This window comes from Cryptomeria japonica, chromosome 3 (assembly GCF_030272615.1).
Source record: "Cryptomeria japonica chromosome 3, Sugi_1.0, whole genome shotgun sequence".
Taxonomy (NCBI): domain Eukaryota; kingdom Viridiplantae; phylum Streptophyta; class Pinopsida; order Cupressales; family Cupressaceae; genus Cryptomeria; species Cryptomeria japonica.
In genome coordinates, this window is record NC_081407.1 from 531,256,004 (window position 1) to 531,282,008 (window position 26,005).

General features: G+C 38.2%; 1 protein-coding gene across 5 annotated transcripts in view; it reads left to right on the top strand.

Annotated features, from left to right (window-relative positions):
- The window catches only part of LOC131075078 (uncharacterized), a 257,750-nt gene that overhangs the window by 196,965 nt on the left and 34,780 nt on the right, over positions 1–26,005 (top strand). For 4 of the 5 annotated variants that reach the window (XR_009113168.2, XM_058011888.2, XM_058011887.2 and 1 more), the window contains 7 exons: positions 23,123–23,206; positions 23,495–23,594; positions 23,731–23,865; positions 23,941–24,017; positions 24,105–24,281; positions 24,427–24,507; positions 24,798–24,854. Coding sequence is in view for 4 of the 5 variants with exons in the window: in XM_058011888.2 (XP_057867871.2) it covers positions 23,123–23,206; positions 23,495–23,594; positions 23,731–23,865; positions 23,941–24,017; positions 24,105–24,281; positions 24,427–24,507; positions 24,798–24,854 (711 nt within the window). In the remaining variant the exon portion in view is untranslated. The remainder of the gene's footprint in view (positions 1–23,122; positions 23,207–23,494; positions 23,595–23,730; positions 23,866–23,940; positions 24,018–24,104; positions 24,282–24,426; positions 24,508–24,797; positions 24,855–26,005) is intronic. The other variant, XM_058011889.2, reaches the window with a different exon arrangement.

Below are 26,005 nucleotides of genomic sequence, written 5' to 3' on the forward strand. Positions count from 1 at the left end.
CAGTTGGGCATCTGGGAAGCATATATGGTTGACCGCCATAGCATCCAATTCTCATATAAGTGAAGGTGGGAAACCTGTAGAAACAAACATCCATACTCGCACACCTTTTCCCATGCCTCATCTGATACTCTCTTGTTTCTGAGAGTTCTGTCAAACTGACACATGAAATATCCGAAGAATGCATCTTGGACTCTTTTGAAATGCAGTCTGCTGGGTTTCAACGGCAACTAGTCATAATACTCCCAAACTAGTATAAGTGAGCGATCACCCTAGGTAGAAAGACCTGGAAAATGTCTAAGTGATGCTGCCAGATATACCAAATATGAATTCATGAAGAAGGTCATGGTGGTAGGAATTGCTGCAAGTTGTTCGCACAAGGCATCGCTGATGACTTCTCCCCATGAAATGTGATGAGATTGCCTTATGAACATGATGAATTGGTACATCCATGGCTCAAAGACATTGGAATGCTCAAGGCCCATCATCCTGTTGAGAAGAGTTATGGTGTCTCTATTGACGTGTATTTTGTACACGACCAAACACAGAATAAAATACCTAAGTATCTTATCCTCTCTTGAACAAAGTTCCCGACTGCTGAAGATCTCGCTGAAGGATCAGTTGGAGTAACTCCAAGGTTCTTTATTGTAGGATCTCTACGTGTGGATAAGCTCTTTGTGGTATGATGTGATTTTGCTGGAATCACAAGGGGACTTACACTTGATGACCAAATGTCTGATTTGCTGGAATCACGAGTCCTATTTACTAACTGGAAGACAAACAAAAGGCAAAAGATACAAGGTTCAGGAAGTCTACTCTACTACCTAGAATGCGAGAAGATGGATGAATGACTAGGTGGAGTCCTACTGGCTAGGTCTCACCATCAGGGTGAACAATTCAACACCAACTCAGTGCGATCTTCTAAGGGATGCTTCCAATATGTTCAAATCGTACCCCATTTGACACTGATCACCATTCAAGATAATGCATGAAACAATAGACGTGTAACGACTTAAGATTAAGCTCATTTTATTCCAGTTGACCACGCAAGGCGTACTTACCATCAGCAAGAGGCTAGTGGTTTGGATTAGACGGATTCCACACAGGTGCATTCAACAATTTCCTTCATTCGATCTAATCATCTACCATCTAAAATTGAAGATTCAACAAGAAACCATGCATATTGCAAGAAACGACACACTTCACCATTACTTCAATGAAAATGGAGTTTATTTACAATCAATGGCAACAATTTCTTGCCTTGTCCTCCTATTCTACTCTAATTGCTATTCTATCAACTGATTACTCACCTTTTAACTATTGACTAACTATTTTCTATTGTTCACTAACTACTCTCTATTCACTAACTCCTTTCTCTTAGCCTTTACAAAATGAAGAGTCGGGGCTTATATAGTGCCCTTAATACAATTCAATGGCTAAGATCTTTGAGATCAATGGCCAAGATTCTACAATGAAAACCTTAATTAGGGTTTGTTACAACAAACTCAATTCTGACCAATGAAATAATTGTATTAATTGGACACACGTCTTCTCTGGAAAATTCGACCAATGGATAACTGGGGTAGGTACATCGAAGTTTGTGCCATCTCCCATGAGTTAGGTACATTGAATCTGGACACGCTGAGGTGGACCAATCCGACTGGAGGAGTGATGACTAGGATGCCACCTCGTCTGACACTTGGTTGATGCCAATTTGATGTTGTTGAGAAGCTAGCTTTAATTAACTCTTCTGAAACTATCTGCTTCTTCAACGAACCCTTGCTCTAACTTCTTTTGTCTTTGATGTGCGGGATGATGATGTACCTCGCCTTGGAATGCTGGATTGGAAGAGGTTATTCCTGATGATGCTTGACTGAAGAAGGCCGTCCTTGTCGATGCTAGACTGGAGGAGGTCGTCCTTATCCTTGCTTGATCTTCTTGGAGGAGACCGTCCTTGATCTGGCTTGATTTTCTTTGATGAGAGTTTGCCAAGTAATAGATCTTCCGACTCCGGGGCTGCCATTTGATGCCTACACAAAAATTCCAAAATTAGTCTTTAAGCATTATATCTTAAAGTGTAGAAATCAAGACCTTTCAAAGGTATAACTTAAGATATTAATTTGAAAAAGTCATGATAAATCAAGAATTATACATTTTCAAATTAATTATGAATGGAAATTGGATTTTCAAGACTTAGACTTTACAAAATTGCAATGAGATCACAATAAGTCTTGAATAAGAACTTCAAAATGATTCTTCATACCTCCTCCTTGAATGCTTAACTACAAAACCTTGAAAAATGATGAAAGAAGACCAGATTTTGATGGACAAGGCTTAGATTATAGTCCTCCCTTGGATGAATTACGCCTCCATTAGTCTTCAAAAGAGCTCCACCTTCCACTAACTTCTTCAAAATCTGGAAATTCGCCTTCAAATACCTTCCAAAATCTGGAAATTATCCTCCAACTTGCTCAATTTCGCACCTCCAAATATGCTCTTCAAGTTCGCATTTAGAACAATGAATGAATGATTTACAACTTGAGGCAACACTCCCTCATTATATAGAGTGCTCACCCCACTCAACCATGAGGCCGACCTAGTTTTTTAATAATAAAATAAGACAATAATCCAAAAAAGGAGGCCGACTTGCTTGCAAAAGCCAATAAATGTGTTTGAGTGCTCAATTTGTATTTTTTTTATTTTAAAAAATTAATTTTAGTGCCTCCAAAGTAAATTTTTTAATTATTTCAAGGCCTAAAAATTAATTTATTAAATTAAGAATGCCTTTAATTAATGCGAATTTATTTATCCTCCCAAATGCCTTAATTTGGCAAATTTGGCGAAATTTGGGAATGCTTAGTGAAGTTTCTTCAAGATTTCGCCTTGGACCCTCTGGAAGGGTCAGGGGTGATTTTCCTTGCCTAGGCTCACTCCTTCATCATTTTAACTCCAATCAACTTTACAAAGCTAGGAAATAGTCCCCTTCATTCACCCAATCCAAGTTTGATTTGCTTCTGTAAGGCAAAATAGGGGATTTAAGGATTTTCGCCCTTGACCCTCAGCAAGGGTCAGGAGCGATTTTTTGCAACTTTGACTAAAAATCCTCATTTCCTCATCCAAAAGCTTCTTCACCAAGCAAGATCATATTTATGCCTCCAAACTAAGCAAGAAAATCCTCATTCCAAGTTTTTCGCCCTGGACCCTCAACAAGGGTCAGGAGCGATTTTGTAAATCTAGACTCAATCCATCATCATTTTTTGTTGAAACTTTCACTCATCAGTAGGCAATGTTATTCCTTATCCATCCCATCCAAATTTGCCTTGTTTTTGCAAGGTAGAATAAGAGTTTTTCAAAATTTTGCCCTGGGCCCTTAGCAAGGGTCAGGAGCGACTTTTTGGTTTTAGGACAACTCCTTCATCCTTCTAACTTCGAATCACTTTCCAAGGCATTAGAACATCATCTCAAGCTTATTCATAGGCCTAGCTTTGCTTAACTCTAGAGGAAAAAATCCAATTTTAGGCCTTTCGCCTTGGGCCCTCAGCAAGGGTTAGGAGCGAATTTTGCTTATCTAGCTTGTTTGCTTCTTGTTCGCCATCCAAATTATCTTCAAAGGGTAAAACATGCCTTTTCACATCCATTCCGATCATAGAACATCATTTTGACTTTGCAAAAAAAGGTGTTTTTGAGAATTTCGCCCTGGGCCTTAGGAGCGAATTTTGCCATTTAGACCAAAATGTTTCACTTTTTTGCCTTGAAACCCCTTTGACATTCCAATACTAAGCAAAAACATCTCCCACAAGACTTTTGCCCTGGACCCTCAGCAAGGGTCACGAGCGAATTTTGTGTTTTCAACAAAATCCTTCACTTTTTCAAATTGACACTTTCTTAGGTGGGTAAAGGGAGATGTCTTTGTTTCGTCTATGTCCAAAACTTGACTTTTTTCGTGCAAGATGAGAGATTCAAAATTTCGCCCTAGGCCCTCAGCAAGGGTCAGGAGCGAATTTGCTTTTATTGCCCAAAATCCATCAATTTGCAAGCGTCCAAACCTTTGAATGATGTTCAACCTTCCTTCCAGGAGACCCTACACATAAAAATTTAGCCAAAATTAGTGACAAAATAGGCTTAAATAAGATTTTCGCTCTGGACCCTAAGCAAGGGTCAGGAGCGAAATTCACAATCTAGGCTAAACTGCTCAATCTTCAAGTTTCAAATCACTTCACAGGGCAAGGTAAGATCGTTTTCAAAGCCAGGAACAAGATTTCAAGCTCAAACAAGGTGGCAAATGAAGTTTATGATGATTTTCGCTTTGGACCATTTTTGCTCTGGACCCTCAGCAAGGGTCAAGAGCGAAACTCCTAATCTTAGCAAAAATCCATCATTTTTTCAAGGTTTTCAAATATTTCCAACTTTCCCTTCAAAATGCCTTGCAAGTCAAAATTTGGTCAAATAAGGCAAGAAATGAGTCCTAGATTGATTTTCGCCCTAGACCCTCTGGAAGGGTCAAGAGCGAAATTCGCTATGGACCTCTTGAGAGGGTCAGGAGCGAAATTCGCTTTGGACCCTCAGGAAGGGTCAGGAGCGAAATTTGACTTTTTGAACTCTCCGCCAGGATAATTTTATGGAATATAACATTTAAGTATAAGAAAGAAGAAAGATAGAAGGAAATGTCACTTTCTTATACTTTAAGTTATATTCCATATATACTTTTAGGATGTTTGAGAGTGGTTTCAGACCTCCAGGAGTTATATTGCAAAATCTAGTTTTTGGAGGATTCTTCAGTTTTCCAGACTTTGTCAAATTTCAAGATCAGGACTTTCAGACTTAGCCAAATTTCAGGATCAGGACTTTCCAGACTTAGCCACTCAGCAGCTTGACCTAACTCAAGCAGAACTTGCTATCCAGGTGATCCCCTTGGCGACACTCGAAAGTTAAAGGCTAACAGACAAAACCCTAAAAGACCTAGAAAACAAACCCTAGAAAGCAAAAAGCAGGGGTCCCCATTTGCAATGGGGCGATGTGTGAAAACGTCACAACAGTCTCCTATCTCCCATTTGAAATCGCAGCGGTACAACTTCGCCCACCTTGAGAAGGAGGCTCGTGGCTCTTGGATCCACCTATTGATATGTCACTTGCAATCTTTTTCCCTCTTCACGTAATACTCTGTTGCACTTTCTTTGGAGATTTCCATGTAAATAGGTGCAGGCGGTATTTTGAAGACCTTCTCGATTGTATCTGCATCAAGACGGATTATAGCTTCGCCATCATCATTTTTGACGACTCTTGTCTCTTTGTCAAAATGATGGGCGTAGGCGAGAACAAAATCAGGTTCTAGGGCAGCCACCGGGAAAGAAGATGCATGATGGATATGGCTGTCCAACAACTGCTGCATGTTATTATCTTGTGGATCTTCCACCCTATTAACAAATTCCGTCATATCCACGTGCCCTATTTCCATATCTTTGATACGATCCAAAGGAGAAGAAACTTGGGAAGGTGCAACCTCGTTCTGATATTTGTCATATTTGTATTTCATCTTCTTTGGAGCTGCAGATGCCGGCAAACCTGACATTGATTGTGAACCTGGAATATTGTGATGAAGACTTAAAAGAGTTAAGGCAACATCATAGTCAGCTGCAAATATCATTCTTCCTTCTCCAAATGGGAAAAACTTCGATTCTTGAACTTCACAATTTTGTGAGAGGAAGAGGGGAAATATATGGAAATGGGAAAATCTAGACTTTGACCAATTTCGGATCTTGGGAATTTTTTTTTTTTGCAAGTATACAAGTTGGAAAGAACATACATGCAATCAGGGTTTTAAAACCCGAATGCAAATACACTTGTAAATTTGTAAATGGAGAAATGGATGGAAAATGAGAATTTGACCTGCGGAAAATGACGGAAATGGAAAGTACGGATATGGGAAACATGAATGGATAGAAATGGGAAAATCCGGGAATGTCATTTTCATGAAAATGGGAAGAACTCTTAAACATGTAATCTGGTTTTCAAAACCCGAATTTGAAAGGGGGGGGTATTTCACATCTTTTCAACTTGGAATTTCAACAAAAAATGGTTAAATTCCTTAACCGTAAGGGAAGAACAAAAATTTCCAGCCAACTTGTAATCAGGATTAAAAATCCCGAATACAAATAAAGAGGGAATTTAGGGAAGAACAATGCAATTCAAAAATTGCATACTAAGGGGAAGATTTCTCTCACAAAAACCGATTTTTGGGGGAAGAACAACATATTTCCAAAAATGCAACTAAGAAAGAAAACTAAGAAAACAAGAAAATAATAAAACGAAGGAAAGAAAGGAAAGAGAACATACCTTTCTTCAAACTGAAAATGCTTCTCCAAAAATGCAACAATCTTTGGAATGAAGAAGCTAAATCAATAAATAGAAACAAATCGCAATCCCCAAACCCTTGCCACGTTTTGCAAAAAACGCCTTATATGAAAAAACGTGGCAGCAAATGAGTGTAAAATGGCATGGAAAATGCTTGAATCCTCCTTAATCGTTAACGCCTTGGCATGAAAGGCAAAAATGAACTAGGAGACTGCAACTTCGTGGAGATTTGGTCCCCCAAAATGTGGCATTTTGGAAACACGTGGTTGCTGATTTGGAGCAAAAAACCAGTAAATGCAAACTCCAAATGGCATGATAAGTGGTTTCAAATGCATAAGAATAGGGTGGAAACCAAAACGCCTCTCCTTCTTAGAAGATCTCCACAAAAATGGATTGAAAACTTCAACAAATTTGCTTCCAATTGAAAATCGGGTTTTTTGGAGAGAAGAAGAAGTTCGAATTTGCACTTGCATGTGAAAATCGGGTTTCTTAGAAACAAAGACAAGTTTTAATTTCACTTTTTCACTTACAAAGCCAAAATCGGGTTTTTTTAACCAAATAGCAAGTTTTATTTTTCACTTTTTCACTTACAAAGCCAAAATCGGGTTCTTTGGAACAAACTGCAAGTTTAAAATTGTCAAAAAATGCACTTTATGTGTAAAATCGGGCTTTTGGGAGAGAGATGCAAGTTTTAATTACTTGTAAAGGGGAAATAAAATCCCTACAACAAGTTAGAATTGTTTGCACACATGTAATGGGGGTTTAAAATCCCTATTACATGTAAAAACCATTAAAGTAGGGGGTTTTGGAGAGAACTACAAGTTTACTTGTATTTTAACCAAAAAAATCCCTATTTTGACTAAACAAGACCAAAAACAATAAAAAAAATAAAAACAACAAAGGAAAATTTAAAACAAATTACAAGTATTCATCTTTTAATAAAAGTGCACATGTAATAAGCCAAAAATTCCCCTACAAAGACCAAAACAATGGATATCATTAAAACTTGCAGTTTGAAGAAAATTCTCCACTTGCAGTCGGGATTTTAAAACCTGAAATTGAAGGAAAGACATAGCAAAATAACCTAGAATTTGACGAAATTCGAAACGCAGTTCGAGGATGGACTGAGAATTAAGCCAGTCCAAGGATTAGTCAAAATTCTGCCTCGGGAAGCATGCCATAGAGTAAATATTTTTCATTTTTTCACAAAAATTTTATGTAATGGTCCTTCATTTTTGGAAACAAAAATGAGGACAACACATCCGCCGCTGGTTCAATCGTCTGTCCATCCTCCTTCAAGAGATGTATGTCGATGCATTTTAGATATTTCTGCATCGTATCAATTAGTTCTTTTAATCCTTTTAGTAGCTTGACAGATTCTTCATGACCCTGTTTAATGATAGAATTTCTCCATTCAACATTCTTTCTTGAAACATACAGCACGTTGTCATCCAGGTTTTGCACTGGCTTCTCAGTTAGAAATTTCATAACGCCAAAATTCTGCATGTCATTCATCTGTGCTAAGACTGCTACCCATTTAGTTCTTTCTTTTTCCCATGCGGTAGCTTCCAGTTCCATCTCTTTACTCACAATTATGGCGTTATCATATACCTTGATCAGGCTAGCAATATAGTCCGTGCCCTGCTGCACTATAGAATCAAGCCACTCATTAAAAACTTCAGGTATCATGCGGCTTCTCTGGACTTGATCTAACAGTTTTTGATTCATTGGTGATTTGGGATCAAAGGACAATGTCATTTGTGTCAGGGGCTGAGGGCTCGGATGATGTATGGCATTAATATACTTTGCCATTTGGGTAACAATTTGTTTCAACTCCTACTTATCTTTCTCATCTTTCCAAGTCTTGGATATCGTTCTTTTTGTAGAGGATTCTAAATGTTTGGCATCTACAACCCTTGAAGCAACTCCCAGGTCGATCTTCTCAACAATAAAATCATTCTCAGTGGCCTTTTCTGGATCTCTATTTGAGATGGGCTTAGCTACTTTGGCTACCCAATGACCTGCTCCATCATCAACTTCCATCATTGCTTGTGTTTTGAGCTTCTTGGGTTTAGATATTTTCCCAAGGCACTTGCTTACCATATCCTCCATGGGAATTGTAATAGGGACAATGCTGCGTTTCTTTCCAATTGAAGCTCCAAGCCATCGAGAAGTACTAGAAGCTTCTTTTGGTGGCGGAGGTGTCTGAGCATCAGGTGGGTTAACAATAGTCATAGTGCTCATCGGATTTGGATCTTCTTCAGGTTCTTTGCCTGCATCCGTATCCTGCATTGATGGGTTATCTAATACTGGTTGATCCATGATCACTTGGGTTTCTTCGCCTGAATCCAAGTCCACAACAATTTGATTCGCCATTGGTTCTCTATTCTTCTTTTTGCTCCTTGAGCAAGTAACTTGAACTGTTGAAGAACTCAATGGGGACCTCTTTGATCTTCTCATCTGAACTTCTCCAATGATAGGTCTTGTGTCACCTTGTTGTGCGAATCGCACACCCATCCCCGTCTTGGACAGTGACCCCCCAGTTTGTGCCTTTTTGCCCTGATCCTGAAATTTGGCTAAGTCTGGAATTCCCTGATCCTGAAATTTGGCTAACTCTGAAAACTGAGGAAACCTCCAAAAACTAGAATTTGCAATATAACTCTTGGAGGGCCGAAACCACTCTCAAACATCCTGAAAGTATATATGGAATATAACTTAAAGTATAAGAAAGGAGAAAGACATATGGAAATGTCACTTATACTTAAATGTTATATTCCATTAAATGATCCTCCGGGGAGATCTGGACAAACTTGCCCAAGTGCCCAAGCTCGCACTTCTTGAGGAAACGTTTAAAATCGCTCAAAATGCCCAATTTCGGACCCTGGGGCCAAAATGTGAAAAAGTTCAAAAGTTGCGAAAATGCCCCAGAGGTCCGAAAATCACTTAAGTTGTCCAATTTCGGACCCTGGGCCAAAAAGTGAAAAATTTGATAAAACTGGCAGGAGGTCCGAAAAAGTGAAATGTTGCAAACGTGCCTTCAGGTCCGAATTTCACTTAAAGCACCAATTTCGGACCCTAGGGCCGAAATTCGAAGTTTCTTCTAAATTTCCAAACGCGTTTTTAGGTTCGAAAAGTGAAAACGCGATTTTGCGAAATATGTTACAAGGTCCGAAAACCACTTAAGCGCCCTCATTTTCGGACCCTCGGAAGTAAATGGAAAGTGCGTCGAGTTTAGGAAACACAAAAAAAAAAAAACGCGTTTTAGATCCGAAATTTACCAAAAGCGCTTCAAGCCCCGAAAATCGTTTAAAGTGTCCATTTTCGGAACCATGGGGCGAAATCGAAAAAAAGGTATAAAGGTGCGAAATCCTACAAAGCTCCTCCAGATCCGAAGTTTGCCTTGGACACCCCATTTTCGGACCCCAGCCCCGAAATTTTAAAACTCAGAAATTTGTAAAACGCCTTCAAACTCCGATTTTGTAAACATGTTTAGGTCCGAAGTTCACTTATTTTGCAAAAGGTGGTTTAGCTCCGAAAATGAGAGTTCACCAAAAACGTGAAGTCCCATTTTCGGACCCTAGGGGCGAAATGTTTGAAAATCGCGATTTGCAAAATATATGTAAGCTCCGAAATTTGCAAAAGGATGGCAAGGTCCGAAATTCGCCTTAAGTCCTTAGACTTCGGACCCATGAGCCAAAAGTGAAAGGTTTTGAAAATTCAAAAGTTCAAATGCTCCAAATTTGCAAAAACGCCAAAGGGTCCGAAATTTTTTGCAAATTTCAAAAGGTGCCCTCCGTTCTCCGAAATTTACCAGAAAAGCATGAGAGTTAGAGTTTTAAAATTTGCAGAAGTTCTCCAAACCTCCAGAATCGCGCCATAAACCCATTTAAAACGTCCAAGACTCCAAAGGTAAAATACGCAGAAATAAAAAACCAAGGATCAGATTTCACAATCGAAGAGGAAGAGAAGCATTTTCAAGATACATCTCACAAAGAGCTTCTCAAGCCAGACGTCGTAATTAAATTTAATGTTTGTTAAATTAAATTATTTAATTTTTCAAATTAATTTAATTAAGTGAAATTGGTTGATCGCAGGACGTCATCGAAGAACCAGGAGAAAGACCTCAAATGCAAATCAAGGAAGGATCGCAATTCAAGGCCAGGCGCTGAAGATTGGAAAAGAAAAGATGCAGGAGCGCAAGAGCAACCGAGCATTGGGAATCGTGCCGTTGAACATAGATGAAGTCCACTGGCGAAATTGAAGGCAAAAAAGCAAAAGAACACTCAGTCTATGCATTCTCGAGAAAAGGAGACACAGATGGATTTAATTGAAGGAATTCAATTCCTAAAAAGCTGAAATTGCTTTATTGTAAACTGCCTATGGGTCCCGTGCAAGATATTTTTGTGGATAACTATTCCCAACCACCAAGAAGATTGGATAGACCTGAATTAAAGCCAAATAGTGGCAGGTAGTTGAGATAGTTGCTGGTTGGATAACTGAGAATTAATTAGGCATGGGTCAAGGCTGTCAGCTTCTGGAAGACAGATCAGGACCCTTGGATGCAGTCCATCCTGGCGTCTGATTCAAAATTGTAATATCTATAAAAGGCAGAGGCCTTTCTTTTGTAAAGGTTAGAAAAGGGTTAGAAATTGCTAGATAGTTAGATTTTAGAGTTAGAATAGGTTAGATCTTAGCAGTAGCATAGAGATGCTGCAGAAATTGTTGTAATAGGCAGTTGAGATCAATATATGAACATTGATTTGGTGTTTATTGTCTTGTTTTCATCCTGTTTGCATGGTTTCTTTCAGCATTTTAGATAGGTCTTTCTATTTTGGGTGTGCAGGTATTTGATAGATTCGGGCTCATACCACTGAGGATATTCTGATTATGTATCCTTTTGTGTGGTTAACCTGAGCCTTCGATTGTGCTTAGTTCAATTGCAGGTGTCCGTCCGAGCTGCGCCAGAATTGGGTGCTTAGCCGTGCGTCTCCAATCTGAAAATCTTCCAAGTTCCTTTGAAGATTGCACCGTTCCTGCAAGGTTGTGAGCCATTCTGGCCAAGCAGGAATTGGTTATGTGGAATCCGTTTACCCGCATACCCGTGTTGTTAGTTTTAGATCTCCTAACCCTTTCCTTTTTCTCTTTATTGCATAATTCGAGAATCACAGCAGACTAGCTTGTTGCCAGTTAAACGTAAGTCCCCCTTGTGTTTCCAGCATAAACACATCAAGCCACTGAGAGATCCCGCAGTCAAGACCTGACAAAAGAAACCTTGAGATAGTCTCCTTTGATCAAACTTAGAAAACAGCATTAGAGACTTCCTTATCTCAAGAGAGAGTAGGATAATCAGTCGGCTATTCTATTCTGCGTTGGCCGTATGGAGTTTGCAGCAATGCGATTTCGTCCACGTCAACACACCTGCAACATCAACAATTTTGTTAGAGGAGGAAGTGGGAATCTGAGTTGTAGCAAGTGGACCAACTGTTAATTCATGAGGAGTGACAATCATCTCCTTTCTACATTTTCGGTCTCTTAACCACTTCTCTGTCCTTCTTATGACATTGAAGGACTTGGCTTGAATGTTTTCCTCTTCCCTTCTATCCCAGTCAATCTCAGGAATAGGTTGCCCTTGAACCCTTTCACTGAATTCGGGATCCAATACATCTTCCCCTTCTTCTTCTTGTACTCCAGACACATTAATGGACAACCTCATTGTAACCACCTGCTGTAGAGTAAATCTTGACCACAATCTCCTCCTCACTTCAAACTCATCACAACAATTTTCCCAGTAATCTTCTAATCGAGGTTCATGGGAGAAATGGTCATCAACATTAAGATGTTCTACAACATATCCCCTGCTATCAAATTTTTGTTTGGCAATGTAGAGCTGCAAATTCATTTGCTTGAACTCTAATTCGAGGTTCAAGGCATCAGATACAAATTTACAATTGTAGTAACCAAGTTCAATCGGGAAAGCAACTACGGATTTACCCTTTGTCCCTAACCTTTTGTCAATGTGGGCTAACTGCCTGCAAACATCAATAAGCACATAACTGTCAAAGGCATATCTGGGCAATTTGAATGGTCCGCCTTCAAAGCCCCCCACTCTAATGTAAGTAAACCTGGGGAATTGGATAAAGTAGCGTCCATATATACTAGCCAACTCCATGGCCTCGACTGACATTCTTTTATTTATGTCTCCCTGTAATTCAAAGGCAAGCCTTCCTGCAAAGACATCATTCCACCTTGTGAAATTTTCTGCATGTGTCTGTTGTTGTAGGTAAGGGTAATAATCATAAACCTTCATGCTGTCCCCCCAAGGCTCATTATGCAACCTCAACCATTCTCTGGTACAAGCCAATATATAAAATAAATACTAGGACATGCAAAAACTAGACATTCCAACAAAGTTGCTCAAACCCTCATGGAGTCTTTTGGCAATAACCTGGGCTCAGTCAAGGTATTTCTCACCAGCTAACAACACCTGAATATAGAAGTACATCCAATCCTCCCAATAGAAAGAGTGTGAGTTCCCTTTGAGTCTGTTTAACAATATTACAATGTCTCACACCTCTGTGATGAAATGTTCTCTGGTAAGAGGCTTGGGTAACCGAGACCGCCCTTTCTGAACCTTTAGAAGCCAATTCCTTGCAATGACGCTTCTATATGTGCTTTTCTTCTCAGAGAAAAATGCATATGAGGTTCCAATTGACCAGTCTTCGTACGACTCTTTATGAGGGATTCCCATTGCAACCATCACCGTTTCTCTGTTAATTTCCACTAACAGTTCACCACTGCTGGTCCTAATGCACCTGCTATCAGCATCATATCTGTTCATACATGCTATTACTAGATCTGGACAAGGAGCGGTACTTGGGAAAGTAGCAGCTTCAATTAGGCCACTTCTAACTATTCTCTCCATCATCGAATCTGCCCCAGGGTTTTTAGCTCTTTCTAAGAAATCTCCTAAGTCTGCTTGGGCCAAAGAGGTGTCACTCAGCTCTGGAAGTATACTAACTAGGCATGATGTGCGACCAAGTTTTGGAAGAGTCGGCCTCATAATGGTTGCTTTTACATTTATCAAACAGTTCCTAAACAGGACAAAATTCTATTCCAAAACAAAGAATTTTCCTACACTAAGTGAATTTCTGAGCTAGTAACACAGCGGAGGGAAGTTATCAAAACTCACCTGTTACCACCATGAAATCTGTGAAACCCTCGGAAGTATGGAGTTGAAATTACCTTCAGCGTCTTTCGCTCCTTCAACAATAACAACTACTACTTTCACAATTTTGAGAATTCACATGTTAAGAAGTGGAAAAAAACTGAGTAACATCTACACACTCCTCACAATGATTCATTTGAACGTGTGAGATAACCAATGATTTGATGGGAACCTGACAACTTTCTTAATTACACATCAACTCCGCACAAACGGTTTACGTTTTCATGATTTCATTCCAAATTTAGAATTTTAAATTATAAGATGCCGAGAATATTCCTTTTGCCGCGCCACCTTTAGTGTTATTAATGTCCTCGGGCCAAACTTGGAATGAACCTTTGAACTTTGAACCAACTCGCAAGGAGTTCAATGGTTTGTTGGTTGAAAATTTTGTACACTAGGGGAAATATACAAAATTGTGGTTTCAACTACAGCACAAGAGTAAAAACTCTCCTAATTAAGGGAAGGCTCCCCCTATCTAACTACAACTTGGAAAATAAAATTGGATGGGACAGCAATCTTTCTTCTTTTTTTTTCAAGAAAGACAATATCCTTTTTCTCTTCACAGAAAAGGATAGCGATTGAATAACAGCAGTAACCACTTTCAAGTAAAATGAGAGAAAGGAAGTGAAGTTTCCTGAAAGCTCAAAGACTCCCGTCACTTCCTTCGGGACGGGACAGCAATATCAAGCTCAAAGACTTGACTATTGGAAGTCCTATCTACCCTTTGCTATACTAAATTTTACAACGAATAAAAGATAACAGCTCAAAGACTGAAATAATCTATTCTTTTAACACAAAGACAAGAACTAATGCAAGCTCAAAGACTTGCTGCTATTTCTTATCAAACAGTAATTTTCCTCAAGAATAGACGCAAGCTCAAAGACTTGCTGCTCCTTCTAGAGATTTTCCTATTTTAATTAATCTTCTCTACTTGCAGCTCAAAGACTTCAAATCAGATTGGACTAAGCTCCTTTAGAAACACTTGGCATAGAAGAAATAAAAGATTCAAACTCAAACATGTAGCTCAAAGACTCAAAACTTGAGTAGTCCTTCTTTATTATTTCTTCAAAAACTTTCAATCCACATACATAAGCTCAAAGACTTCTTGCTGTAAATTTGGCAGAGTTTTTGCTTGCTTTCCCAAAAGATATATTTACAATGGACCTCTCAAGTATTTATAGAAGAGGAGCCTTGAGAAAAAGGTGGGAGGATCCTAACTAACTTGAGAGATTCTCTCAACCACCAAGACTCCTTCAATAAATAACTGAGACTTCATTAATTAACTAAGAGTCACTCTAACTAACTAAGACTTATTCCAACTACAGTCCTAATCGGACATAACTTGTAGTTGCCTTACATGTAATTACAAAAGTACAAGTAATGTGTAACTTGTATTTTACAAAAATTACTTTTACATGTAACTTGTCAAAACGAAATTACAACTAAAGATTACGAAAGAGAGAAAATTCAACTAAGTGTTGAAAAACACTTAGGTTGCCTTTTGTGAAGACATGAATCCTTGAAATTTCCGGATGCTCGCTTGTAGTTCCTCGGGATTCGGTTCATGAGTGTTCTTAGCAACTACCATAGTCTTCACGATAGTGTCGTGACAGCGGAGGAGCGCGGAATTGTCTCTATCCAGGATGGACTGGATCTCATGCAAAAAGGCTTGATGTATCATCAATGCTTGAATTGAAACTGCCGAGAATTGTTCACTCCTCCATTCACCATGAATCCTCATCTGTAAGTCCGCAAGAACTTCTTCTTCTGGAATTAGCTCTCCATCCTGACTTACTATATTGCAAGAGGCCCTTTCACAATGTGAGACAATACCTTGATAAACTTCATTCCGGAATCTCCTTGCATCACTGATCTCTTCGATGAGGGACTTAAGAACAAGGGTTTTGTTTTCCATGAGTTCCCCATATTCCAAGTACATGACCCTGGAAGAGATGATGGTGTGCTCCTGCAAAATACTCAGCTGTTGTTGGGGCATGGTACGCCAGATTGCCAGACTTTTCTCAACACTTTCCAGATTCTTTTTGAAAGTGTTAGAAGTCTGATCCAATTTCTCCTCAATGGTTTCCAGCTTAGACATCATTTGAAAAATGTCTTTTATCACTTGCACGCATTGATCATGAAGGTGATCAATCCAGGAATCCAGTGCTTGTACTTTTTGAGCAGCCCTTTCTACTCCACGAATCGATTCTTGGGAACCGGAAGAACCTATGGAGTTACTCCCTTCAGCAGCAGGTTTTGTGATTTTATTGATGGCTGCCATGAGCTGTCGGTTTTCTTCTTCTAGCTTGTCTTTCTTTGCAAGAAGATCGTCACACCTTTGCACTAGTGAAGCAACAGAAAACTGAGCATCATGTTTAATGACTTCATGTGTTTGCTTGCCCAATTCTACCCTTGTAACCTTATAATCAGCAGCTGACATTTCATCAAGTGGTTTATCTGCAATAGGTTCCACAATTTCAGCTACTTTCATCTTGTTGCTATCAATAGTTACCCTGGAAATAGTCTTCGCCTTCTTAGCAACTTTGGATCTGGACTGTTTGAGTTGCTGGTAGTCGAAGGCATCAGGTGAGATCTCTTGCTTCTTTCTTTTCGGGGTGAAAGAACTAAGCCATGGAGGCAAAGTCATCAACTCACTTCCTGTAACAGCTGTAGGCAAAGGAGAAGCAGTTTCTGTTTGAATCACTGTGGTCACCCTGGGAGGAATATCTGTTTGAATAGCGACTATGTTTTGCTCAGTTACCAACGGACATGAAGATTGCCTCATGAATTCTTCAAAACCAGAAGTGGAAGTATCAATTTCTGATAACTGAATGCAAGTGGGATTATCTTCAGGAACTTCCAACACACTTTCTCGTTGTTGCTCAGGAGAAGGCCCGTATGCTGAAATGGGAACTGCGTTCTGAGGAGACTCATCAATGAGCAAATCAGGAGGAGAAAGAGGCATCTCAATAGAAACTGGAGGAATGACCTCATGAGGCGTGTCTGAAACTGGAGACTTAGGCGCATCATCAGATTGCTGCCCCTCTTCTGGATTATCCAGATCGATCACCCGAACATGGAACCGTGATTTCTCCTTCCCACGAGTAGTTGTCTCCTCAGGAGGAAGCACTACTGCACGACTAACTCGTAACTTGATCCTTGTGCTTGAAGATGAAGCACCCTCCTTATTATCAATCTGAATCTCAGACTTTCGTCCAAGAGGCCCTGTAGAATCATCTTCTTTACCAACCTTGATTTTGATAAGTCTAACAGCATTGCTTTTCAACCATGCGTTAGTGTTGGCCAAGATAGGCTGAAATCTGTCAAGAATGGAGACGCACTCTTTATGTGACCATTGGATCAAAGGAAGTGGAGCTTCCTCAACCCTCCGTGAAGTGTATTCAGGATCAAGTATACGCCCATCATCAATCATCCCTTGTGGGATATCTGCCAAGTTCAAGTCAACAATTTGCTCAACAGTGAGCCTGCAGTAATCCATCTTCAGGACTTCAGCTTCTGTGCGGAGATCTGCCCAGATGTCTTCAATGCGATGAACATGTACAAAGGATTTTTTGATCTTTTCCTTCATACCTCTATAATCAAAATCAGCTCTAGGTTTGAACCTCTTAAGCTTGATTTCCTGCAATTCAACCTCCATGGCCTTAGCCTTCACAGATGTGACAAGGGAGTATCGACCAATCTTCAACGGATTTGTGCCGGAGATCCCCATTCCAACCTTGTGTCTAGCAGACTGAAGAGTATGAACAGCCATAATCTGTCTACCCAACTCCATAAGAATTATCCTATCGGTCGGGTATCTTGGTAGCATGTATGGTTGTCCATCATAGCACCCAATCCTCATGTAGGTGAAGGTGGGAAATTGCAGGAATAAGCACCCATACTCAGATACCTTGACCCATGCCTCATCTGATACTCGCTTATTTCTGAGATCCATGTCAAACTGACACATAAAATATCCAAAGAATGCGTCTTGGACTCTTCTAAAATGTAGTCTGCTAGGTTTCAAAGTCAGCTGGTCATAATATTCCCAAACTGGTATGAGAGAGCGATCACCCTTGGTAGAAAGACCTGGAAAGTGTCTAAGTGATGCTGCTAAATATACCAAATAAGAATTCATAAAGAAGGTCATAGTGGTAGGAACCACTGCAAGTTGTTCGCACAAAGCATCGCTGATGATTTCACCCCATGAAATGTGATGCGACTGCCGTATGAACATGATGAATTGATACATCCATGGCTCAAAGACATTAGAGTGCTCAAGGCCTAACATTCTGCTGAGAAGAGTGATGGTGTCTCCTATCTCCCACTTGAAATCACAACGGTACAACTTTGCCCATCTTGAGAAGGAAGGACGTGGCTCATGAATCCACCTATTGATGTGGCGCTTGCAATCTTTTTCTCTTTTCACATAATACTCTGCTGCACTTTCTGTGGTGATTTCCATGTAAACAGGTGCAGGAGGTATTTTGAAGACCTTCTCGATTGTATCCGCATCAAGACGAATTATGGCTTCACCATCATCATTTTTTATGACTCTTGACTCTTTGTCAAAATGATGGGCGCATGCAAGAACAAATTCAGGTTCTAGGGCAGCCACTGGGAAAGAAGACGCATGATGGATATGGCTGTCCAACAGCCGTTGCAAGTTGTTATCCTGTGGATCTTCTACCCTGTGAATGAATTCTGCCATATCAACATGCCCTATTTCTGTGTCCCTGATGCGATCCAATGGCGAGGAGACCTGGGAAGGTGTAACCTCATTCTGGTATTTATCATATTTGTATTTCATTTTCTTTGGAGTTGGCGATGCCGGCAAATCTGACATTGATTGCGAACCTGGAATGCTGTGATGAAGACTTAAAAGGGTTAAGGCCACATCATAATCAGCTGCAAATATCATTCTTTCTTTTTTCAAATGGGTAAAACTTCGATCTCTGAATTTCACGGTTTTGTGAGAAGAAGAGAGAAGACATGTAGAAATGTGAAAATCTTGACTTTGACCAATTTCGGATCTTGGGGGAATTTTCGCAAGTATACAAGTTGGAAAGTACATACATGCAATCGGGATTTTAAAACCTGAATACAAGTATACTTGTAAATTCGAAAATGGAGAAACGGAAGAAAAATGGGATTTTGACTTGCGGGAAATGATGGAAATGGAAAGTGCGGATATGGGGAACGTGAATGGATAGAAATGGGAATATCCGGGATAGTCATTTTCATGAAAATGGGAAGATCTTTTCAACATGTAATCCGGTTTTCAAAACACGAATTTGCAAGAGAGAGGTATTTCACATTTTTCAAGCTTGGAAATTTAACCAAAAATGATTAAATTTCTCAACCGTAAGGGAAGAACAACAATTTCCAGCGAACTTGTAATCAAGATTAAAAATCCCGAATACTAGCTAAGATGGAATTTTGAGAAGAATAATGCAATTTAACAATTGCATTTCAAAGGGAAGATTTGTTTCATGAAAACCAATTTTAAGGGAAGAACAACACATGAAAAGAATGCAATTAATAACAAAAAATGAAGAAAACATGAAAATAAAAAGAAGAGAAGAAAGGAAGAACATACCTTGATTGGAAAATCAAAATGCTTCTCCAACAATGCAATACTTCTTGAGATGAAGAAGCAAAACTGAACTTTTAAACCCTTATCACGTTTTTGTGAAAATGCCCCCAAAAATGGTAGCAATCTTAAACTTGCAAGAGTAAAATGCCAATGAAAGTGTTCATTTCAAGTTTGTTGCAGCAAAACGATCAAGGTATTTGCTAAAGCAATAATACCAAAGGTGTTTGAAGAGGTATCAATGCCAAAGGATTTAAAACGCAGCCAAGAGAGTCACGTTTTTGTGAAAAACGTGGCATTCATTACACATTACACATTCAATGCACCATTAAATGGTGCGAACCTGCTCTTACCCTCCACGCCTTAGGAAGAAAGATCAAAACGATCTAGGAGTGTGCGAAATTTTAAAGATTCAACCCCTCAAAACGTGGCATTAATGATTCACGTTAGGAAAAACGTGGTTGCTGTTTTTAGGGTAAAAACCAGCGAATTTGTCCTTGGAATGGCATGATAGATTTCCAAAAATGCAAGAAGATAGGATACAAACCCAAAACGCCTCATTCATCCAACGATTCATCCATGAATTTCGCTTTGAAAAAGTCCAAAATCGCTTCCCTCTTGCATTTCGGGTTTTGAAAAACAAATGACAAGTTCGATTTCTTCAAAAGGAAGCAAATCGGGTTTTAGATATAAAATGACAAGTTCGATTTGCACTTTTTCCTCTTTCATGCTTAAAATCGGGTTTTGGATATAAAACAACAAGTTTAAAATTTCACCTTTTCACTCATTAAGCCAAAATCGGGTTTTTGGACAAATGACAAGTTTAAAAAATTGTCAAAAATGAACTTTATGTTAAAATCGGGTTTTAAAAGACAAACTGCAAGTTTAAAAATACTTGTAAGGGGGAAATAAAATCCCTACAACAAGTATTAAACACTTGCACACATGTAATGGGGATTTAAAATCCCTATTACATGTAAAACCCATTAAAGTAGGGGTTTTTTGGACAAACTGCAAGTTTACTTGCAGTTGAGCTAAAAAACCCCTATTTTAACTAAAAATGACCAAAAAACAACAAAAAGATAAAAACATTAAATGGGAAACTTAAAATAAATTACAAGTGACATATTTGAAATAAAAAAATGCACATGTAAGTGATCAAAAATTCCCCTACAAAGACCACAACAATGAATATCATTAAAACTTGCATTTTGAAGAAAATTCTCCACCTGCAGTCTGGGTTTTAAAACCCGAAATTGAAGGAAAGGCATGGCAAACGAACCCAGAATTGGACGAAATTTGAAACGTAGTTCGAGAATGGACTGAGGATTAAGCTAGTCCAAGGATTAGTCAAAATTTCGCCTCGGGAAGCGTGCCATAGAGTAATAATTTTCATTTTTAATAAAAATTCCATCGTAGTGGTCCTTCATTTTTGGAAACAAAAATGAGGACAACATGGTTCAAGTTCAATCTGGAGAAAAACAAAAGAACTCTCAACTTGCGGGTCAACACAACACTGGGAACGAGCGAAGACCCTTAACAAACGTAAAGGAAGAGTTTGAACCTTGAACCTTGAACCGATTTAGAAATGGTTCAAAGTTCAAGTTCAAGACCGACTTAACACATTCATGCTCCCTCGCTTAACAACATAACAAAGCCGCGACTCGCACAAAGGCATTGGTTGAACCTTGAACCTTGAACCTGTCCACAGGTTCAACCGACGGGTTCATTGGGGTAGAAAAGGTGGAGCATAAAGGAACAAAAGGTGCATGGCTAAAGACGGATTAAACCAAATGAGGGAAACAAAATTAAAGACACATTATTCTGTTCAAAACAAATAATGGGGTAACAAGAGGTTTGGCCATTGGAGAACGAAAATTCTTCGTGGATCTGTGATTGTGAGGCTGTGGAAGATCAGCTAAATTATTGCAATTGTGAAGGCTTCGTTTAGGAGTCTTATCGTGTTTCAACAAAGATTCTTTTATCCAGATATTGCAGATTTTTCAATAAGGAAAGAGCAAATCAGGTTAGATGCCCCTTTTAGCAGTATACTTCATTTCAATAAGCAGCCGTACAATTTCTAGTTGCTGGCCGTACAATTCAGGCTTGGCACGTGGGGTCCAGGAAAGGGACATTGTTGTCCTGGAGGGCTGAAACGCCTTCTCGTATTTTGGTTGCACAATTTCCAACACCTAGCACATATAGGGTATTCCATCACTTTTCTGGCTTGAAGACATAATATCTTGGACTTGTACACCTATTTTGGTCAGTTTCCTAGTTCTGGTTGGTAAACTCCAAAATTCTTTATTTAAAATAAACTGAGGACCTACGGGTATGTTTTATGTATTAGTTTCATTTGCAGCAGTTATCTGATTTATAATATAGATTCAATTGCCCTGTATTTGGTATCTATTCAGTTTTATGAGCAATTCTTGCCCGGTGCACTTGTTATTTTTTATTCAAAATTGTTCAAAACCCTTGAAAAATCCAAAAACAAATCAGCAATAATATTTCAGGAGAGTTTGAACCTGTAGGGTTCTTACAATCCACCCTCTTGCAAGGCTATAGACATGTGAGATTAAGGTATTAAGCAGAGACAACGTCCATCTTCTCACATGAGCATAAGGATTGAGATCAGACACTGAATAGATTGAAGCATAACCTTTCATCCTCCCATCGTGTGATATAAGGGAAACAGTTCAGGCACTGCGATCTTGAGATTAAAGGCTCAAAGACACATTCTTGTGAACATAGCATAGTGAATTTAATAAATATATATATATCTATATTAATATCAGTATTCTTATATATTACAGTTGAATCAATAACCAATTCTTCTTGGAATCTTATAATCAGAACTTACCATAGTTCGGTAATAAGTATCTCATATTCATACAAATTGAAATGTGTTCAAGACAATCTACAAATCATAACTATATAACGAAGTTGGGGAAAGTATAGAAGGGGACATTACAGTGAGTGCTTTAAAACCACTTATGTAGCAACCTAATACACAGCCCCAAACAGGTACTGTAAATGTAATCTCAATGTCGCACCTACCACAACTGTCAAGAATACATGATTATTGATATACAGTGCTATGGTTAATTGATATACAGTGCTATGGTTAGAATCATTGTCTAACTTAAAATACATGTTTTTTTTTTTGGCAAATTAATTCATTTTACATTCAGGTAATGTCTATATCATCTTTTCATATAACATGTTATTAGAATTGCAAGGTATTAATGGCTCTCCATGTATACCTTGGGTAGGCTTAGTACTAAATGGCTATGTATCTCATGGAGAAGGTATGGATTTGATTTAATATGAGGGAAGTTATGTATACTTTGTTTGACCAAAATATAAGGTAAGTGGAAATACGATCTCCTCCTGAGATTTATTCACTCATACACCATATTGCAGCTTCTGCAGTGACTTAAAAACTGCCTTCATCTTTATATGCTTCGGCTACCTTTCCTGCAGTATAAACTCAATTGTATGTGATTTAAATATTGATTTTTTATCTTTTTGATTAATCAAAGCAATATGTTGTGGTTTATTACTGTACGCAAATATGTATTTCGAAACACATGCATATATATCTATAAAATGTAATGTACATATGTGCCTTGATTCCCTCTGTGGCTCTCTTTTATATTCTAGGATGGCATTTAGTTTGTAGAATGAGGTGAAAGAGATTATCTAAATATACTTGTTCAGTGTCACAGTCCGTTTTAATCTTGAAACCAATACCATTAGTTGGAAACGGTGAGAGAGCTATTAAAGTTATGCTCATGCTCGTAAAGATTCATCAGTAACAATGTATTGAAAATATCTATAACAATTCCACCAATAAAAAATATAAAGCTAGTAACTCAATTTAGACTTTTACGTCTATTATTTTACATGTGTGATTAATAAAATAGTGACATAATTATTTGTGTATTGTACAGGGTTCTAACAGGATTATTGGAGCTTGGTTTCAATGACTTTATCAGAGTTGGAAGCATTAAAAAAATTGCAAGAAATATTTTTCCGTAAGATAATAATGCTAAAGATTTAGTTGAGTGGATAATGGTAGAGACTGTGATCATTTGCTCAACAGTGATGGCATATAGTCTGTACATTTATACGAAAGAGATTCGTCCATAACACATATATGCTTTTCTGAGTATCATAATCTATTTCTTAGTATCATAAATCACTTATAGTGATTGATAGGTTTTAGAGATCTATTGAGTTATGATTATGCTCTTAAAGGATTCATTGGGAAAATTGTTCACTTGAAATTTTCAATTTCATCTTCAAGTGTGCATTGTTTTCAGGTACTCAGTTTATGCTACATCAGATGCAAATTATGTTGAGGATATAGCCCTAAAAGAGATGCAAGAGAGACTGAAGGAAGCATCTTCATATGAGAAATTGGTAATAGCCACCTGTGATAAAGTTCTATATCTTGCACCTCTCTATTGCTATTTGTTGTTTCATAAGTTCAGATATGCTTTTCTTCAGGTGAAAAATTACAGCATAGCCCAGTTAATCTCTTTCATTGATCATCTAGGAAATTGAAGAGGAGATAAAATCCTTAAGAAATGGTAAGATGGCTCATCGGAGAGAAAAATTGAAAGATGGTAAGGTGGTTGGTGTCACTTGTTATTCAACAATCAACCCAATCTTGAAAGGCAACAAATTTCAGGTTTGTCCAGTAAGCATCATATGGGTTATTTTTTGTTGCATTTATGCTCATTATTGGAAATTGGATGCTGTGTAGATTTGCATTCTTGATGAGTGTGCACAAATACCAGAACCCCTGAGCTTGCTTCCTCTTTCTCAGTTTGGCTGCCTCAAGTAAGTCACATTAACTATCTGAATCTCAATCTTCCATAAAAGTTATGTCCCTTGGGAAATCCTAAAAATATATCAGTGTTCTTTTAGGCTTATTGCTGTTGGCGACCCTACTCAGTTGCCTCCGGCTTTGCTAGGGGGATCAGATCTTTGTGATAGCAAAAACACAGAAACAACTGGCGACGGCATAAGACATGGGAAGAATTTCTCATTTGAACGATATGAAAATGAATCTGAAGGATCTGCTTCCTTCCATGATCTCAGAAGGTATGATGTTATGTTGTTATGCTAGACTTGGAAGGAAATCTTGTTACAAAATTCGTGTTTATTTACTTTTCTTTTGTGTTATCTGATATTGACATGCTTTACAACTCTAGAAAACAATGTATCAGACTCATAGATTTTAGTGTAGTTTCAGATCATTATTTGTTCGATTGGTGGAAATGGGATATGAGCCAATAATGCTCCGCACACAATATAGATGCCATCCAAGGTATGCAAATTAACACTTGAATGTGATTAAGTTGCATGTGATTCTTGGTAGATATTTGAGCATTTAAGTTCATGGTAAGTTTGAAAAAAATGATTTAAGATCTTGTTTACTTTGTGCACAAATATATGGCATATACAACCATTTTAATTTTTCAATCATGGATTTTTTCAAGTCCTATTATGCTATTGTGCTGTGTGAATATTTCGTGTTGATGAATTGAAAAAAAATAATATGATTCTATTTGAAATTGTACTAACAATGGTTGCTATCTAATTTTTCATACTATATAGGTTGATACATGTACCTAATGAGTTATTCTATGGAGGAAGGATAATGAACGGCTGCAGGTTTTTCTCAATGCAAACTTTTGATTTCATTTTCTGCTATCATTAATTATTTTGCTTCTTACATGATCGATAATTAGAATAATTATTACATTACTAACTCTGCAACACAAATCTTATAAATCATGATGAAAACTTTGTTGTTATATGACTACCTCCTTATGAATTACTTGCAAATATGATTTGTGCTTATAAATTAGTTATTTAGGTCTTGAAAATTCAAGACATTTAATGGTTGAATTACAATAAAACATGACTTGGAAACCCCTCAAGAACAATGCATAAGGTTACCCAATAGAATCCACAATGGGAAGAAACTTTTGAAGATTAACTTCTATTGTAAGATTATAAGTTTGATTCATTTACAAGGCTTCAATAACACTTTGATGGTATCTTACACTTGCACTTGCTCTACGACTTGCTGCAAATGCATATTCCTAGATACACAACTACCTAGCACACTCTTAGCCAAGAACCTTTCAATTTACATTGAAAAATAAAGAAATGAAAGGGATCATTCAATAATATTTTTTAAAATGACCCATCATTGTGTATTCATGCAATTAGGAAAGAAGCTCAAACACATTGCTAACATTGTTCCAACTAGTCCCTTTCTTCCCCTTCTTTTGGTAACAGAAAAAATGACTAACAGGGTAGGACCGCAAAAAGCATGCCGGAAACAGCTGAGACTTTAACAATTACCATTACTTAAGCAAAGGCACCATGTAATTGTTTTGGTGATTTAGTTTTTTGATAAAACTATGGAAGTCTTACAAAGTAGTGTTGTGACCAAATCACACATCACCCCATCACAAATGGGGACTCCTCTTTGCTTTTGTCTTAGTTTTAGAGTAGACTGTTGAGTGTCTTCTTTTAGAATAAACCAGCGTGAAGTGAGCTTATAGTTGCATTGATTGAACTTGAGTAATTCACCTTCAATTTCAAAATTTGGCTAAGGCATGGAAATCAAGGGACATCATCAGTCCTTTGTTTATCAAATTTCATCTCTGTACTCTTCTATGGCAATGAAACATTAGTGGTATGCAAATAGTAAAGCTTCCTTGGAATGTTGGATAGATATTGGTCAATTATAATATGAAATCATTTATGAACGCCTTTCTGTAAACTTTGATGTGAAAATTTATATGTATGAT